This window comes from Cupressus sempervirens, chromosome 5, assembly GCF_028749045.1.
Source record: "Cupressus sempervirens isolate cs-2001-9-10 chromosome 5, ASM2874904v1, whole genome shotgun sequence".
Classification (NCBI taxonomy): domain Eukaryota; kingdom Viridiplantae; phylum Streptophyta; class Pinopsida; order Cupressales; family Cupressaceae; genus Cupressus; species Cupressus sempervirens.
This window is the reverse complement of record NC_143122.1, coordinates 970640265-970659673: the sequence shown is the minus strand read 5'-3', so window position 1 is coordinate 970659673 and position 19409 is coordinate 970640265. Positions and strand designations below refer to the sequence as shown.

General features: G+C 36.0%; 1 protein-coding gene across 1 annotated transcript in view; it reads left to right on the top strand.

The window, feature by feature from the left end:
* The first annotated feature begins 4214 nt into the window (after positions 1–4214).
* The window catches only part of LOC149559182 (Potassium transporter family protein), a 77105-nt gene continuing 61910 nt past the window's right edge, over positions 4215–19409 (top strand). Inside the window, exon 1 of the mRNA XM_089833095.1 lies at positions 4215–5225. Coding sequence (XP_089689221.1) covers positions 4992–5225 — 234 coding nt within the window. The 5' untranslated portion in view covers positions 4215–4991. The remainder of the gene's footprint in view (positions 5226–19409) is intronic.

Below are 19409 nucleotides of genomic sequence, written 5' to 3'. Positions count from 1 at the left end.
ATAGCTACAAGTGGACAACCACACGAGCAAGTAGCATAAGATGCATTTGCTAGGGTTGACACCATAGTCACAGTGACTTCAATTGCCAAGGAGCAAGCAAAAGAGCAAATAGGATAGGAGGATATCTCTGTTCCTACAACACAAAGTCAAGGTGCACTCCCTCATATCACTATAATTGATCAAGGTAGAACTAAAGAGGACAAGGAAGAGAGCCCTAAGGAAAAGGAACAAGAAGTAATTCAAACATTGATAAATTTGCCTACTACAAGGACTCCCACTGGAACAACACAGTAGCTGAGCATTGATGTAGTACCACTACAAATATTAGCACTAGGCTCAAGCTCTACCAAGGTAGCCAGGGTACTTCACTATGGAGACCTTGCACTTGATGAGGATATAGTCATTCCAAGATATGACTATAAAACTATGAATATTGACCAGATTAATGAAGTGCAAGAGGCACTGGAAAAGAAGAAGAAACAAGAGATACTCAGGAATGAGTATAAGCAAAGGCAAGCATTAATAGAAATTAAGGACATCTTTCTAGATGCATTCATCTTGCAAGTACCTGCTGAGACAAAGCCCATAATGGAGCAATTATCTAACATAGTGGACCAAGTATAGAATGAAGACCTAGACACCAATGCCAAATTGCTTGAATGGTTTGAAAAGAAATTCCAGATGAAGGTAAATGAGAAAATATCTAGTGAGATAACACTTTCTCAAGTAGAGCTGACAAAGAAGATAGAGAAGGTAAAAGAAGTACTTGAGAATATATTCTCACTGTACTCTAAACCATGTGATTCCTCATACTTCACACAAGAGACCAGCCAGAGGATATTGAGCTTGGAGAGGAATCTCAAAGTATCTAGCGTGCAGCTACCAAAGGATCCAACTCAAAGTCAAAAGCATTTTGCTACAATTCTTCACACACAAAAGGAATTAGTTGTACTCACAATAGATGAGGCAAACACCAAGGCCAAGCTAATAAAAATTCAGTCTGCTATAACCCCTCACATGGAAGTTTTGCACAAAGAACTGGCCTATGCAGATAATCTCTTGAAGAAAGATCCCAATCTTTTTACATTGGAAGGCCTAGTACACCTTGCAGCAGAGACAACCATCCAACTTAAAGCATTGGAAATTGCATTAGACAATTGGGATGCTGCTTTGAAGATCATTATGGAGGTGAACAAATCCTTTTTGGCTAAGTATTCAATTAATGCATAGAACCCTTTGACATAAGTGTCAAAAAGGGGGAGATAATACATTTTGAGGGAGATAATAATTTTAGATACCTAAAAAGGGGAGATAATAAAATAAAATTTTGAGTTTTGAGGAGAAGATAAAAATTGCAAGGGAAGATGTGAAAAAGGGGGAGTAAAAACATAGCAGAAACATGGCAGACAAGGGAAGGAATGACAAGGCAGAGATAAAGAGTATCAAAATAATTAGCATAAGACAAATCTAGCATAAGGAGTTTTGGATACAGAAATGGCACATTAGCTCTGGGGGAGTTACAAGTTTTGAGGTATATAGTCTTCTACAAAATTTTAAACAAGTTTTTGAAATTTTGTACATATACCAAACAAGATGACCATTATACTCATAAAGATTAGATTCATAATGATTAGTTAAGTGTTTTTGACACTCATGTCAAAGGGGGAGATTGTTGGTCTCAGATTGGTTTTGACAATTGAGTGCCAACACACTTAAGAAATTTTTAAGTTGATGCCAAGTATAATATAGATGTTGAGCTATAGTATGTGTTGAGCCAGAAATTCAATAGGTGTCGAGTTATTCAAGTGTCGAGCAAGTTTCAAGTGGTGAGTGACAATTGATGCCGAGCTAGTATATGTGCTGAACAAATAGGTGTCGAGAAAGACAAAGTTACTATAAGAGCTGAGCAAAACATAATTGCTATATGTGTCGAGCATCATAAATCAGTAAGTGTCGAGTAACACAGAATCAACATAAGTGTTTGTGCCTTCACAAATTAGATGTAAATCATTTTTGAGCCAACTAAAGATGAATCTCGAAGGATCTAAAATATAAGATCAAATCTATTACATTCCCTATGTAATCAACATGCAACCAATCGAAAAAATGGGAAGAAGATGCAACCAATCAGGAAAATGGAAAAAATTGAGTGGGAAAAATGGATGAATCTCAATCGTAGATTCATACCTAACCCTAAGTCTTGAAAATTTTTACAGAGGACAAAACCCCATAATTCAGAGTCATCGTATGAATTATATGGAATGCATGAGAGAATGCTAGTAAAGTTTTGAAGGAAGTGAAAGGGGTGTAAAGACTTAGAGGAGGAACAACATTGCAGAATCAAGTTGATTAGAACATAGTATTAACACTTTGAAAAGAGTTATATCAGATCAAGAAGGATCAGATCAGATTGGATAAAACAAGGATCTGAGATCAACAATTGAAGATTGTAAGTTATTGGGTCAACACATTTTACTATACTTTCTAGCCATTGTATTAGGAGAATGAAAACCCTATGAAGATAGGTTGGTTTAATAGCCATATTGTAAATCCTTTAATAGGGTGACATTCCAAGTGAATGTTTGTAAATCTTTTAGATAGGTCACTTTTAACAAGGTGTAAAGCCTTTAATAGGCTAGGCCTTTCATAGGGCAGACCATTGATGATAGTCAAACTTTGTAACCTTGACAAGTTACATATTGCTACAGTGATAAGTTGTGGGTGTCATCCCCACCCCAGTTTTACCTTCTCATTTTGGAGGGTTTTTGGGTGATCAAATCTTGTGTTATCTATTTTCATGCATGCCTTTACTTTCATGTTAATTTAGATGTGTTAGATGCATGAGATTGATTTGAGTTTAGAAAGTTTTAGAAGTTAAAAGTTTGGTACTTCTGATTCACACCCCCTCTTAGAAGTATCCTTCCCACTTGTGAATTCCAACAGTCTCTTATCCCTAGAGGGCAACAAAAAGTGAATTTCTTTGTTTTGGTCAAATGGGTCAAAATTATAATCAGTCAAACTGGGCTACCTAGATTATCATGCAAGGTGCAATATTATGACGGGGATTAAAAACTGACTTTGAGGAATGCAAAACTTCAACTAAAGATGTCGAAACGACTTGAGATTTGAAACATAGGTTCTCTGATATGCATATGAAACACTATGAAAGAGATAGGTAATGACACTTAACCGGTTGAGAGATATTCAAATGCAAACTGACCCTCTGAACTTTGTTTGACACTTGGGAGGAAAATGCAGATTTCTCAAATACTCAAAATGACACTTCACAGAATGACTCTAAACTGCAACTTATCATCATGAAACACATGCATATACTAAATGAAAGGTGAGGAATGCTTGAAACATATCATAGGCCTCTAATTGACAATTAGACACATATGCATGAAAAACATTTATAGGAGGTCACTTTAGCAATTTTTTTCAAATAGGTACTCAAAATCTGCTTGGAATTTTGAGTCTCAACAGATTAGAATACACAACTATTTTCGATGTTGGTTATGACACAAAGGCCTTTACTGACACACGACTTAGGTGATGAAATGCATTATTATATGAGTGGAATCATAGAGGAGCACACTTAGAAATGAGAGCTTCCTTCAAAATTGAAGGAAATTAAATTGGTTGAAGACCTATATTTGACTTAAAAGTGTCCACATGTAATATTCTATTATGAAAACTCACTTGTTCCTTAATTAACCTTGCACACTTAATGCACTTGATAGTAAACAAATATGTTGCCGTTTTTTTTTAAAACACAACTCTCACTCTCTAGCTATCTATGTGTTGAATAGATGAAGTATTTTATTAATTATCATTTAACATAATATTTAATTAATACGAAAGGCTTTCCTAAATAACATTTAATATGATGTCAATGGAATTAAAATTCCCATATCACATTCATAAATCTAGTTTAAAAATAATGTTAACATATATAATAGATTCAACAAACATCCTATTGCACATCTAATAAGATTCCTTAAGCTTCGCGCGGGACAATTATTGCAGATGGTACAAGCAACTATTGCTTTACACATCGTACGTAATCTCTTCAACCCTCACATGGTTAAAACAAATATTTAAAAAAAATTCAAGGACACATCAATCCAATTAGCTGTGACTTCTAAATATATATAAATAAATAAATAAATAAACAAATAAATAAACATTTAAAATCCTCCCGGACCAAAAGGACATGCAATTATCAGCAAAAATATCAATATTTTCCCAAACACTGCAAGTTCTGCAACCACACGCAATCACAGTGAAAGAACAGTTTTTTTTTTGAAAATATAGAAAGTCCGATTATTTTGGTTGATCGTCTAATGAGCCACATTCTCCCACGTAAAATGCGAGGGCTGCCCCTATCCTGACAATTTCAGACTGCCTGGCTCCACCGATCTTGGTTGCATCCGGACCTGCCCACTTGAGGCGGGTTACGAGATGGAGACAGGTCTGCCCGCTGCCCATGTTCAATTGCAGTGAATAAAACAAACAGAATGCTTCTCGGAAGCGAGAAATCTCATTAAACAAGCGTGCGAAATACATTCCCTCTGGAGTTGGGAAGTCTTTTCAGTTCCATTCGTTTAACATTTTGCAGCTGCCTCGTGAATCTATTGGCTCGGAAAATGGTGAAGCACAGAGGCATTCAAAGGAAAAAGCAAAAACTTTCGTAAGGTGCGTCATCAGACTCGCCGGCTTTGTCTGCTATTGTTAGACATTTCAATGGAGATTTGGGTTTGGGCTGCCATGTTACGATGTGGGTCGAGGAGAATGAGCTCGTTTTTCTGCTGGATTGAGGGATTTGAGTGCATGAGCAATTACTGTGGATAACAAAAACTACGCTTCTTATAGACAATTAAAGAATCTATCATTTTCCCTGTTTCGCTAAATCAATTTAGATAGGTCATGGAATTCTAGGTTTTGTGGAAGACGATAAATTTTCTACCGGACTTGTATTGTTTGCAAAGATGGATGGAGAAGGTAGGAATGAGGTCACACGGCCCCTCGTAAGAACAGAGTCGAGATGGGTTGATGGCAGTGAAGTGCAGGAAGAGTGGCTTCTTGAAGATGAGACCAGTAGTAGTTGTACTAGTAGGGGGGATAAACTCACCAGGCGCAGGCTCGTTAAGAAGGCTAAAAGGGTGGATTCCTTTGATGTGGAGGCCATGGATATTGCTGGTGCTCATAATCATCACGATAAGGTATTAGAGTTTCCTGATATATTGTAATCGCAGTCTGAATCTCAATATTTTTAATCTTGATTAGCAAATCTTGGGTGAGGTTATGGGTCACTTCTATTGCAATCTAAGAATCAATTGTTTTAAGCTTGGAAAAAATTGGCAACGCTATTTGTAATGTTTAGCGCAGGTCATAGACTATGTTTAGATTACATGGCAACATTACACTGTATTCTATAGGCATTAAGTCAAAATCTCGCCTTTGAAATGTTGAAGTTGCGATTTGATTTATTGTGATGGTGTGGGATTTGAATCTGGGTCGTACTCGTACTGTTGCCCCCCATTCATACTTATTATTAACCTTACATGACAACCCCCTTTACTTCAATTTTCAGTTTTCACTGTAGTCTTTATGTGGACAAGTTTGTGTGGGTGTTACAAACGTTCCCATTAGATTAAGCAGTCAATTTCCACCCACTTTCTTTTCAGTCACCAGTAACAAGATAATACTGGATGCAACTACTTTGATATTTCTAATACCATTTAGAAGATGAAATTGAATCAAATCAAATGAAACTACGCACAACAACTCAAAAATTTGCAATCACAATGTTATTTTGTAGATAATAAGTTCATTGATAAGGGGCATTTGGAACGCTCTTTTCACTCCAATTTTGTGATGAGGTTCAAGCCTCAGTTGTACAGATTTTGAACAATATACGATGTAATGTCAGGTGAACTATTCATCCTGTTCCCTTTTGGGGATGCCCCATGCCCAGTAGGCCTGTTGGCTAGGCTAGGAAAATACACAATTGTGCTTATAAATACTGAATCAAGCTGTGGCCACTCGAATCGTAAAGATCATTAAAAGCCTCAAAAGATTGTTTCCTGGGTGGGGATTAAAAAATCCTTGGTCTGCTGCAACAAGAAGACCGCAATCTTATCTTAGTTTGTATTAACATTCGATTTACAATCATTGGACTCATATATTCTATCTAATATATCGAAGAATTGTCATGCACATTGCTAGTATTTAATCTATTAACATTTAATATACAATCTTCTGATCCAGATGTTCTCTCTAGTAAAAATCCATGGCAAGAAATTGCTATGCTAGCATTTTCCCGATGTCATTCATAAGGTATTTTATTTGTGCCAGAATCCGGTATTCATGCCTATCAATCTGGCAACAATTTTATAGTGTTACATTTGAAAAGCAATAATTTACTCAGTCATAAATTTAACTTTTTTTGCTAATAACAGTATTTAAGGTTAGTACAAACTGTAAATGTAAGGAAGCAACTTGTTTGACATGAACTCATTACAATTCAAAACATCATGCTTCTCCTTAACTAACTTTGAAGGCATCAATGCGATAGAGGTTGTTGCAGTGTCAACCATACACTGCTTACAGTAGAAGAGTTATCGGTGTCAACCATATACTGCTTTCAGGATCGTACAAAGAGACTAAGAAGCAACTTAATATGGATTACCATTGTTATTCTGAATGTATCTATGATATAATGAGCAGGAGTTTATTTGGAAGAAACATCGAACAAAGAATGTTTATAACTTTATAACCATTACCACCGATTAGTGAACGAGCAAACCAGCGTTGATATTAAAAAGAAATAGAACCTTCTACAAACTTATCCACTCAGTCATGAGAAATGAAAGACGATAATAAAATGAGATCAAGGACTATAAACAGAGAAAGTCGTGCATGTGGAAGACAGATCATGAACAAAGAGAAATGGAAGGGATTAGAACCGACAGATACAAAATAAATAAAATCATAACAAGGGGATAAGTGGAAGTGGTGTTGAATACAAACAGTAATGGCAGAAGGAAATATATTAATTTCATATGAGCTATACACAAGTGATTTGCTGTTTGTGATGATCTACAGCAGACCCGGCTTAGTAGGTATCTTCTATATTGAGAAGCAATAAAATTATAAGAGAAATAACTACAGAGAAAAGTTATATGGAAGAAATATTGCGACTTCATTAAAAGAAAACCCACATTCATATCACCATACAAGTTCTATCTTATGAAGATGATTTGATTCGTTTATCATTTAACAAATAAACTCAGAGTAACTTATTTAATGAGAGACATGAATATAGCGAATAGAGTGATCAATGTGAATTAGGCAACATCAGTTAAAATATGGAATGTTACAAATTTCGATTTTTGAATTATGATTTAACTCTTATGGGAGAATTTGAGAGAAAATTAAAGAAGATACTAACAGAAATCTGACATGGATTTAACTTTCCCAAGAATAGAAGGGATGTATTGAACATGAAAGATCGCTACATCTACAAACGCTCGATGATTGGAGACCTAACCATTTAAAAGCCAGCAAATTCAGTAGAGAAGAAAGCCAAACTTCCAAGTACCAGAACACTTGCAAATTTCCACGCAGTGTAATTTGCATTCAATCCTAACTGCCGAATACATTATTATGTTTAAGTTTTAATTGATATTAGAATCATGAAATCATAGGGCCATTATTATTCTATGCAGACTGGTTATTGGATGGACCAATATACATTGGTATTTTGCAATCAGATTTGTTATCACATGCATCAAGCATTTATATTGGCAAAATCCCATTTCGTCAGATGCTGATCACTGAGAGCTATACTGTTGAGACAGTATCCTTCAAATCAGACAAGTCAACAATGCCCTAAGATGGATCCATTGTGGGTTACAATAGTTGCTAGTTATGAGGACTATAATTTCCATTTCCTTGATAAATCTTTGCTGAGACTAAGCTAAAGACCTCTGGTAAATAACAGGTTATTCAGATTAGCAGTCTCTTTAAAGAGTTATTCAGACTAGCAGTATCTTTAAAATGTCACAATAACACTATGCCAAGTCAAAGACAAAGACCACAAATAAGAACCAACGTTCACTTTGAATGATGATTAAATATTTGGTGTTATTCTAAAGTTTTGCAGTGACATGTTGATAACACGGCAAGGGGATAATTCAAACGCAAATTGACTTTTATTAAGGAGATCAACAATCTGAAGATCGAAGGAATTTGATTAGCATACAAACTTGATGATAAAAATTCATTGATATGCTTAATGACAGTGATCTATGGCTTGGGAAGTATATAATTAAATCAGCTAACCCATTATGATACTCAGACATATTTGATCAGAATATAACCTATCATTCTGAAGTACAAAACATAAGGTTTACCTCATCATTCATTAACATTTATCTCTTAAACATTCATATGTAAATTTTGTTCAATGGAGTAAAGGACAGATCAATGCCAATTACAAGAATATACTTGCAGAGCAGTGAATCAGAGAATACATAACAGAGAAAGGGAATATTTGGATACAGGCTAAAGACTGATTCAGAATGCATCTTTGGTTGAATTTGTCAATAATGGGAGATGTTAGTGGAAGGGATAGCAATAATCATGTCTGTACAAATATACACTGAGATCACAGACAGATTACAGGCTCTCTCCTAAATTGAATTGGAAGAAAACATTAACTTCTTCCGATGATCTATAAAAAATGAAGTCTGTGGGAATTTTACATTGTGGGGTGGGGGGGGGGGGTGTGAATAATTACCCTAACCGATGTTTCATTCCCATTGAAGGCATTTATGATTTGATGCATATGGACCTTCATTGGAGAAATTAATATCAAGAATGCTGATGTACAAATAAGTGTTTATTATTCTTAATCTGCTCAATTACAGTCCCTCTCTTATTTGTATTTCTATATGTACACTATGAGTTATTTTCTTTAATCTTTTCCTTTGTATCCGAAGATGATCTTGTAGGAAAAGAAGGCTGGTACTTTACACATGCTACCAAATATTGTGCAGACTCACTCTTATTGCAGTAGCCCGAAAGATGTGATCTAGAATTCGTTAGTCATATGACGATCAGTGAGGCTCTTGAAGTGAATATTCTTGATGATTGAGATTATGAGTATTCTTCCATTAAGAGGGGAGTCTGGCATTTCTTTCAAAGGCAATGTAGGAGCTTAGAAGATTGATGTACTCAAAATACATGTGTGTGACTTTGATGGGCTTACCACTGTGTACATCATGACGAAATAATGATTTATCACCAAAAAGTTGGAAGATTGATATTAGATTCAAAGGGAGTCTGACAGGCATCCTTGGGTGAAGAGAGCTTCTAAGGGAGTAACTAGAGGACCTGACTTCCCTGGATCTTTTGTTCAGAGGGAGAATTATGAGGTGTAATTCCTTGTTAATGAGTTCTCTACGAAAGAAAAGTTTGAAGTGAAATTCCATGAGAGAGAAGTTTGAGGTGAAAATTTTTGTTCCACCCTCTAGGGGTAGGTATGGTGGGTCCACCCTCTGACTTGGTTCATGGTGGGTATCATGTGAGTTACTACATGATGTTGGTGTGATTTATGTCATGAAAGGTGACAATCTTTCATTTGATATATGTGTGAGGTCGTTATTGTAAGGTGACAATCTTAGCAATAGCTTGACCATGTTATCATGATAGACTTCATTAAGTTGTTGTCCTGGAATATGCTGATAATCATGGTAACAAAATGCATCATGATTGACTACATTAAATTGTTTTTCCCGGAATGAGCTGAAAATCATGATACTGTGGTTGTTGTGCTGTATTCTTGATCCATTGTAATGATAGACTACATTAATTTGTCTCGAACTATGTCAAAGTCATGATAATAAATAAATCATGATAGTCTTGGATTGAGCCGGAAATCATGAGGTCAAGACAGACTATTTGATCGACTATGTTTGTGTCCCGGAATGTGCTGGAAATCAGATATTATATATTCTTAAAGGGATATAATTGTATGAGATTATTGAGATTAAGAAATTGATCATATCCTATGAAATTATGGAATAATATTTAATAATTCCAATATTATATGATTAATCTAAGAATCATAATTAAATGATTTACCTAGTAAATTGTTAAATTTAAGATCATATTTTTAAAAAAAATTTACTAAATTTTATAAAGAATTCTTATGTCCTTTTATAGATTTATATCTTCATAGATATAAGACCTTATATATCTTAAGTCTTTGAATGGTGACAATCAATACAGATATTTAAAGGTGATTAAACCGTTTACAATATGTTGCTTGAGAGTCTTATCGATCTTAATAGGTTGTAAGTCAATGGCCAACTGATCTTAGCAAATTGTTTCCAAGGTGTCAGATTTAATTGTGATTCGCTGGACAAGTTAGAATCGCTAAGAACCATTACAAAAGGACAGAGGACTTTATTAGTTTATTGTTTCAATCTAATTTTTATCTGCACGTAATGACAGTTTTAATGTAGAGCTTATAGTGATAATGATGCCAAGGGATTCGTTGATTCTTGCGGTTTAACTCACTTTGGAAGACGTGAGAATTTTGTTAGAGTAAATAATTAATATTTAATTATTTATTCTATTGCTTAAGCTTACTTAGGTCATGCATTTATTTAATACTTTTGTATTTAATGCATGTAGTGGTTAGTTGTTGACAACTCGGGAGTTTTCTCCTTTTTTAGCATATTCCACTTTTTGTGGATGTGTGCTGAGTTGTCAATCTTATCTTCTTCCTCCTTCCAGCTTGTTCTACAAGCTTCCATGAGCTCTTTATATTCGAGCTCTCCTCATTGTATTTTCATACATCGAAAGCCATTTCTTATTGTAAATACATTTCTTATTGTGTTTGCATTTTTGGCTCTCATGTCCGTTTAGGGTTTTTGCCCGTGCTCCATGCTTTTCCCCTTCTTGGCTTCTCTTTGACAGGTTCGCATGCAGGTGATCTTGGCGTCTTCGGAGTTGGCTTTCCTCAACTACAACATGGTATCAGAGCCTTCCTGCTGCTGCTTCGTTGAGGAAATTTTGAAGCCGTGATTTGAAGTCACAAACCCTAGTTTGTTTGTGCAATTTTTCTTCAAATCAGGGGATCAGCAATTTTTGGAGCACTTTCAGCCCAAACGGACATCACCATTGGATCCGGAAGGCCGTTTGCAGTTAGGATTCATATAAAGCTTTTCGTTTTTGGAGAAAGGGCATTTTTTGGCGATTTTTTGAGGCTTCCAGGGAGTCTGCCGTACGGTCGTACGGACGCAGCGCGGATTTTTTTAAAAAAAAAAATACATTTCCGGGCGCGCCGCCGCCGCGCCACCGCGGGGCCACCACCGCACCACCCGCGCGCCGCCCGCAGCGGCCGCAGCTGGCAGCGCCGCCCGCGCTCCGCCGCTGCTCGGCCGCCTCCTGGCCGCCGCCCTCCACCGGCGGCGCCTCTCCAGCCCGCCGCCAGTCCGCTGCCCTCCGCCGGCGGCTCCTCCCGGCTCCGCCGCCCTGCGGCCACCTCCGCCGGCGGCTCCTCCCGCCTCCGTCCGCCAGCTGTACAGCTCCAGTCAGCGCCAACTCTGCAGCCCGTCAGGATTCTGTGGCCACTGCGGGGGTGACACGTGGCATGGGCGCCACGTGGCACCTTGCCACGTGGACCCGCCACGTCACCCCTGCCACGTCAGCACTGCCACGTGGCACTCTTTTTTTGCTGCGACGGCCTCCAAGCCGTCAAATTTAATCGGCTGACTTGCTGACGTCAGCACTGCATCAGCCCTTGCATGCACCTCTCCTGATTTGGTTTTGGACCTACTTGTGGTTTTTTGGCCATAACTCTTGCATACAGAGGTATTTTTCCGATCCGAAAGAAGCGCCGGAAAGCTGGTTCCGAGACAGAGATTTTGGTGCAGGTATTTTTAGGTTTTGATGCTTTTTTATTACCTTTTTTTTCTGTTGAAGTCCGAAGTCCTGTTTTTGACTCCGGCATGCATATCTTTTGCGTCCCATGTCTGTTTTTGGAAAACTTTATATTTCTGGAAAGCTGGTTCTGTGTACTTTTCAGAACTGTCATATTTTTTCCTCACTTTTGGCCTCTTCTCTTTCTATCATAGTTTTGGCGTTTTTGCTCTATGGTGGATATTTTGAGTGTTTTAGGCCCGAGGATCGTTTTCCTGGCATGGTTTGCTTTCTTTTCGGCTGTACTTTCTTTTGGTTCAGCTCTTTTTCAGTTCTGATCATTGTAGCTATCTTTTTGAAGCACTTTTCTTTTTCGCACTGAGATAAATTGTCACTTTTGCATTCTGGGAGTCATGAACGTTGTTTTGAGTCAGGTGTACATGCACTATTTCATAAAGCACCATGGGGGGGATTATTTGTTTGCTGTTTTAGGCATTCTTCCTTTGTCAAGTGAGTGTCCCTTCCACGACATTAGCCCCATGCAGAGTCAGTTAGACCATGTCTTTATCGGTGTCTGTACTTCTTTTCCTCTCTCCTCGTTCTTGGTTCGGTTGCAAAAAATTTGGCTCACCTTCTCAGTTGCCTGTCATCACACCCCGTCTGCATTAAGGGGGGATTATGCTATGTTCTAATGCATCCGTGGTTCGATGGTTCGATAGTATGAACTATGTATTCAGTGGTTGATCCTACATACAAGGCGATTGCAGTGGCTGGCTACCTATGCATTTCGGTGAGATGGATCATCTACCATATAGACATGCTCGGTTCGTGCCTTCTTCTTCCATGGAAGTTTCTTCAGATCAGCAGTTTGACAGATTTGCGACTTCTTCATGCTTCAGTGATGCTGCTTCTTCATGATCACTCATTGTTCCTGTTTTAGGGGACTTTTTTCCCTAGTTGGAGACTTCTTCAGCTCTTCACTGGGTTCTTACCTCTTTTTAGGGGAGGGTTTTTCCCATGTGGTTTTCTCTCTTTCCCCGTTTACAGAGGTTTCATTTTTCTTGCATTGTACTTGGGTACCTAAAATGGCCTCGTTGCCGGGACCCATTATGCATTTCATCTTAGCTTTGTGAGCTTAAGGCATTTCCCTAAGTTGCACTTAAGGGGGGGTGTTAGAGTAAATAATTAATATTTAATTATTTATTCTATTGCTTAAGCTTACTTAGGTCATGCATTTATTTAATACTTTTGTATTTAATGCATGTAGTGGTTAGTTGTTGACAACTCGGGAGTTTTCTCCTTTTTTAGCATATTCCACTTTTTGTGGATGTGTGCTGAGTTGTCAATCTTATCTTCTTCCTCCTTCCAGCTTGTTCTACAAGCTTCCATGAGCTCTTTATATTCGAGCTCTCCTCATTGTATTTTCATACATCGAAAGCCATTTCTTATTGTAAATACATTTCTTATTGTGTTTGCATTTTTGGCTCTCATGTCCGTTTAGGGTTTTTGCCCGTGCTCCATGCTTTTCCCCTTCTTGGCTTCTCTTTGACAGGTTCGCATGCAGGTGATCTTGGCGTCTTCGGAGTTGGCTTTCCTCAACTACAACAAATTTGTTCCTCAATATGTGTTAAATCGTAGGTCAAAGTCATATATGTAGGTGACGAGGAGTCACCACCCGATGGTGGTGACTCCAATATGGAGTCACATCCCATTAGGTCGTGACTCTTTACGTCACTTCAAAACAACATAATTTTTTGCTATCAACCATACATTTAGTTAGTTGCAGTCTAATTAAATATTCGGTCAAATCAAACTCTTATTTGATATGCAATAATAATATAACATATAATATGCAATTATTCATATTTAAGAAATGATTATAGCAAAGTTTAGAAATATATCTATATCTATATATATAATTGAAATTATTGCATATTTATAATGTTTAAAATCATTATATATATATGTATGTATCTTATCCAAGTGAATTACAACTTTAACATAAATCATATAGCCAAGTCCACTTAAAAGCAAAATGAGGGAAGTCGATGCCTATTACCTGCAACCTAAGTCACAAGGTTTGAGTTCGACAATTATGAAGTTTGACAAGCCAAAAAAATCGAAAATAAAATCGACATTAAATTTGCCTTATGAAATTATCTAAAAAATATAAGTATTTGCTATTTTATTATATGTTTGAGTATACTAAACAAAATATTTTAAAAAATAAAACTAAAATTGATTGAATTTCTTATTTTTTCTTTGCTAATAAACAAAATTAAAATTAGCATATAATAAATTTTCTATTTTTCTTTACTAAGAAAATATACGAATTAAAAATAATATATAATAAATAATTTCGTAATAATAAATATATTGAATTCATTGTTAGGTTTGTTTCAATGTTGGCCTAACTTTCAAAAATCGACAAAGTCAAAGATATGGATCATAAGTCCTTTAGTTGTAATTTGGGAGCAGTGGAAGGAGCATGATATAAGGCTCTTTCATGGTGAATCTAAATCAGTAGATAAATTTTTTAATAGAATTAATATGTCTATAGAAGAAGTCATGTGCACTGTTACTAGAAATTTGAATTCTTGCAGGGTCTTCTTTTCTTGGGATAGCATGATTCAAAGGCAATGGCCTAGGATCAAGGTGAGGTGGAAGGGAGATGGTAAGACTTTGAAGCAATCCAATGGCTGAAAAGAGTTGTTTTGGAGCCCAGTAGACTCAGGGTGGATTAAAATAAAATTTGATGGTTCCTCTAAAGGAAATCCTGGGGTATCAGGGGCAATGACTATTGTGAGGAATTCGACAGGTGAGTTTGTAGCAATGGCAGCTATCAAATTACAAGTGGGAACAAATAATGTGGCACAGGCACAAGCAACTTTGCTCGCAGTAAGATTGGGGTGTAAACTTGGGGTGCATAATATATATCTGGAGGGAGATTCAAAAATAATTGTGGAAGCATTGAAGATGAATCATTAGACTTGGTATATTCAGAATCTAATTAGTGAAGCAGTAGGGGAATTGAAGAAATTCACACTTTATAGAATAAATCATATTCTTAGAGAGGGCAATATAGAGGTGGATCAATTAGCAAATTGGGTTATATCATTTAAAAATATTCGGGATTAAGTGTTTGAGGACTTCAGATATTTGAATTTCGATGAAGAAGTGTAAGGGATTCGGTAAGTTTTAAATGCTGACCAAGTCGAGCATGTTGAGTCATCAAGTAAAGAGGACAAAAGGGATGATATTTTAATTTAATTAAACCTTTTGAATGTTGGAATCAGGAAGGTGAAATGGGTGGGTGACATATTAAATACTGCCGACAATTGGAGGAATGAAATTGGTTGATGGATTTGATTAGAATGTTTGTTTGTGGAGAGATAATGTGTGAAGCAAGCCATTACAATTATAATGGTACATCAGGAATGTGGTTTTTATTTTTCAGACAGCGGTTAGTAGCCGGAGCTGGTAAGAAAGTGCGGTTTGTGTTGAAAGCTTGAGAGAGCAAAAATGGAGGCCTTGTTCAATGTGGATTCGGATAAACAAATGATGTCCTTTAAAGGCCCAACTAGCAGGGAGCATTTTAAGGGTTTATTGAAAGTGAAAACATAAGAGACGATCTTTGCTATTATGGTGAGCAATTCCAAGTGGTGAATCAAACGATGCACAAATCTGGATGTCATTGCCATTTTTGTGGCGTGGGGGTTGGAGTTAAATGAAAGCACGTAGGAGGTGGGAAGGATTACTAGGGCCTTGTTCGGAAGTGATAGGCTTGGAGAGCTCAAATCAATCTTGGAGTGGGCAATTCCGGGTGTGGGAGTTGACTTGAGCGAATGTTTTGAAGAGGAAGATGAAGGCAGGCATTTTGGGTATGTGCCATTTTTCAGATGGAGGTCGCAAGTGGATAAACCACTAATGTATCATAATGCAATGACAACATGGCAATGAGTAAAGGCTGAACTTGGGAGGTTTGAGCTGATTGATCGTAAAGGGCCTGGGGCTATGAGTAGGAATGTGCTTTCTCGTAGGAGAAGCGACTGTGGAAGGGGAGTTGCAGGCGTGATCGCTCGAAGTGGGGTGGGGTGGTCTTTTTTGGAACCTTTTGATGATTTGAATTTCAATGATGGATTAAGTGGAAGCTGCCAATGTCGTTTTGAAAAGAGTCCATGAAGCTATGTGCTTGTGGAGATGCCGATTCGAAGGGGAGAAGGTATGCAATCATTTGCAGGCCATTTTGGATTAAGTGGACAAGGTGGAAACAATAGTCAAAGAATGGTTTAGATTCCGGTAACAAATGCTATTTTCCTAGATTCAATCCAGCATTTTGGGTGGCACTGGTTTGAAAATTTGTAGTTGCTATGGCTGGTTTAACCAATGCTAGGGATAGTGGTTTTGAACAATATTTGTGATGAAATATGATGTATACTTTAGAATTATAAGGTTGCTAGGATAGTGCAGAAATAGGGAGTTTATGGATAGGTGTTTTAGTCTATAAATGTGGAAGTTAGACATGAATTTCAGTTTTATGGAAGTTTGAACAGTGTTGTAATCTTTATATTATTAATAAAATATACCTATTACCGATCAAATATTTCTTTTTATATAAATATTTATAGTTTAAAAATTATAACATTTCAATATGAAATAACAGTATAATGTTTAATGTGGAACATTTAACAATTTTAAAGTTGAGATTTGCTATCTGGATTTGATTGTGTGACCAATTTTTTACATCAACGTTTTGGATCACACTTCGTGATCCATCATCAGGATGCATACAATAGAAGAGAAGGATAAAAGAGAAAGTTAGCAAACCAGACTTCAAATAAAAGGTAGGGGGTTGGGGGGAGAGGAGGAAGAAAGCACACAAAATGAGGACAACTACCAAATAAAGGAACCCAAAAGATAACCAAGCCAACCTGAAGAGGAAAAAGAGTTGAGAGGTGCAAGACACAAAGAGAAGATCCTAGTGAGCAACCTAAAGACCCCAAAAGATAAAAAATAAATAAAAGAAGGAGAAATTAATAATAATAAGATAATGAGTGAATTAAAAAGATAGAAAATAATTGAAAAATATTAAAAGAGGTTCTAACGTAGAAAAAGAAGCAAAAATTAAATAATTAAAAGACTGGAAAGACCAAAAGAATAATAAAGAATTCTACTTAAATAAATTAAGAAAAATGATTAAATAGAAAGGAGAGAGAAAAGACCCCAAAAAAAATTAAAAAAATAATAAAAATAAAAAGAAAAAAAGAAAAAAGTAAAATATACAAAGAAGAAAAATTAGAAGATTGAAAAAACAAAATAATAATAAACTAATAAAATAAAAAAGGAAGATTGAAACATAATTAAAAAATAAGGAATAAAACAAAATTAAATTATTTGGGAGAATTAAAACTGGAAGAATTGAAAAAATAAGAAGTAAAATATATAAAGAAGAAAAATTAGAAGATTGAAAAAACAAAAAAATTAATAAACTAATAAAATAAACAAGGAAGATTGAAACATGATTAAAAAATAAGGAATAAAGCAAAATTAAATTATTTGGTTAGAATAAGCAAAAGGGAGGAAAAGAGAATAAAAAAGAAAAAGAAATAAATAACTTAGTTAATAATTAAATTATAATTGGAGAGAAAGATAAGTAGAAAAACAAAACGAAAAGAAGAACAAAGGTAAGTTAAACAAAAGAACCATGAAAGAGCAAAAATTAAGTAAATAAAGGGACAACGAAGGGGGAAAGAATTTTAAAGGTGGGGGGGGTAGTAAATTTGAAAAAGGCCACAATAAGACAAAGAAATAAAGGAAAGAAAACCTAAAAATAAATAAGATAAACGAATTAAAATAATTAAATAAATAAATAAATAACTTAAGACAATGAATATAAAAAATTAGAAGAAAGAAAACACTAAGCTAAAGGAAGGAAGTTAAAAAATAATAAAAAGAAAAATAAATAGAAAAAAGAAGAAAGAAAGAAGAAAGAAAGAAAAAAGAAAAAAGAAAAAATCCACAGAAGAACACGAGAAAGCACAAAAAGAAGAAAGCCAACATATACAAATATATATAAAGGAACACATGCAAGCCCATGCATGCAAATAAAGTACCAGGGGGGTAACACAAAAAGAAAACCGGCTCACAACAAAGAAACCGAGAAAGAAAGAAGGCCCTCAAAGCCCCAGAAGTAGCATGGAGGAGGGAAAAAAAAAAAGAAGAAGAAGAAGAAGAAGAAGAAGACACCAAGGCGGAAGGGGGCGACAAGGGGGAGGGGGAAAGAAGAAGGAAACAAGAAGGTAGGCACAAGAAAGACCAAAGCGCCTAAGAGGAACAAGAGAAGGAGAGAAGACAAGAATGAGGGAGGAAGGGAAAGGGAGCACCAAGGGGGAGAGAGAGCGAAAAAACCAAAGCGGGGGGGGGGGGGGGGGGGGGACCCGGGGCAGAACAGGGGAGACACGGGGCAGAACAGGGGAGACAAGGAACAATTAGGACAAGGTGGGGTTAGAATACTGAAGGGACGGCAACAAGGGACGCCAAGCATGGTTTAGGTGCCACCCATCATCACGGTTGAGGTTAGACGGGTTGTAGGAACAAACAAGGGACTTAGCCTTCTTTCTTTCTCGGTTTCTTTGTTGTGAGCCGGTTTTCTTTTTGTGTTACCCCCTGGTACTTTATTTGCATGCATGGGCTTGCATGTGTTCCTTTATATATATTTGTATATGTTGGCTTTCTTCTTTTTGTGCTTTCTCGTGTTCTTCTGCGGATTTTTTATTTTTTATTTTTTCTTTCTTTCTTCTTTTTTGTATTTATTTTTATTTTTATAATTTTTTAACTTCCTTCCTTTAGCTTAGTGTTTTCTTTCTTCTAATTTTTTATATTTATTGTCTTAAGTTGTTTATTTATTTAATTATTTTTATTCGTTTATCTTATTAATTTTTAGGTTTTCTTTCGTTTATTTCTTTGTCTTATTGTGGCCTTTTTCAAATTTACTACCCCCCCGCCCCCCCCCCCCCCCCCCCCCCCCACCTTTAAAATTCTTTCCCCCTTCGTTGTCCCTTTATTTACTTAATTTTTGCTCTTTCATGGTTCTTTTGTTTAACTTACCTTTGTTCTTCTTTTCGTTTTGGTTTTCTACTTATCTTTCTCTCCAATTATAATTTAATTATTAACTAAGTTATTTATTTCTTTTTATTTTTTATTCTCTTTTCCTCCCTTTTGCTTATTCTAACCAAATAATTTAATTTTGTTTTATTCCTTATTTTTTAATCATGTTTCAATCTTCCTTGTTTATTTTATTAGTTTATTAATTTTTTTGTTTTTTCAATCTTCTAATTTTTCTTCTTTGTATATTTTACTTCTTATTTTTTCAATTCTTCAATTTTAATTCTCCCAAATAATTTAATTTTGTTTTATTCCTTATTTTTTAATTATGTTTCAATCTTCCTTTTTTATTTTATTAGTTTATTATT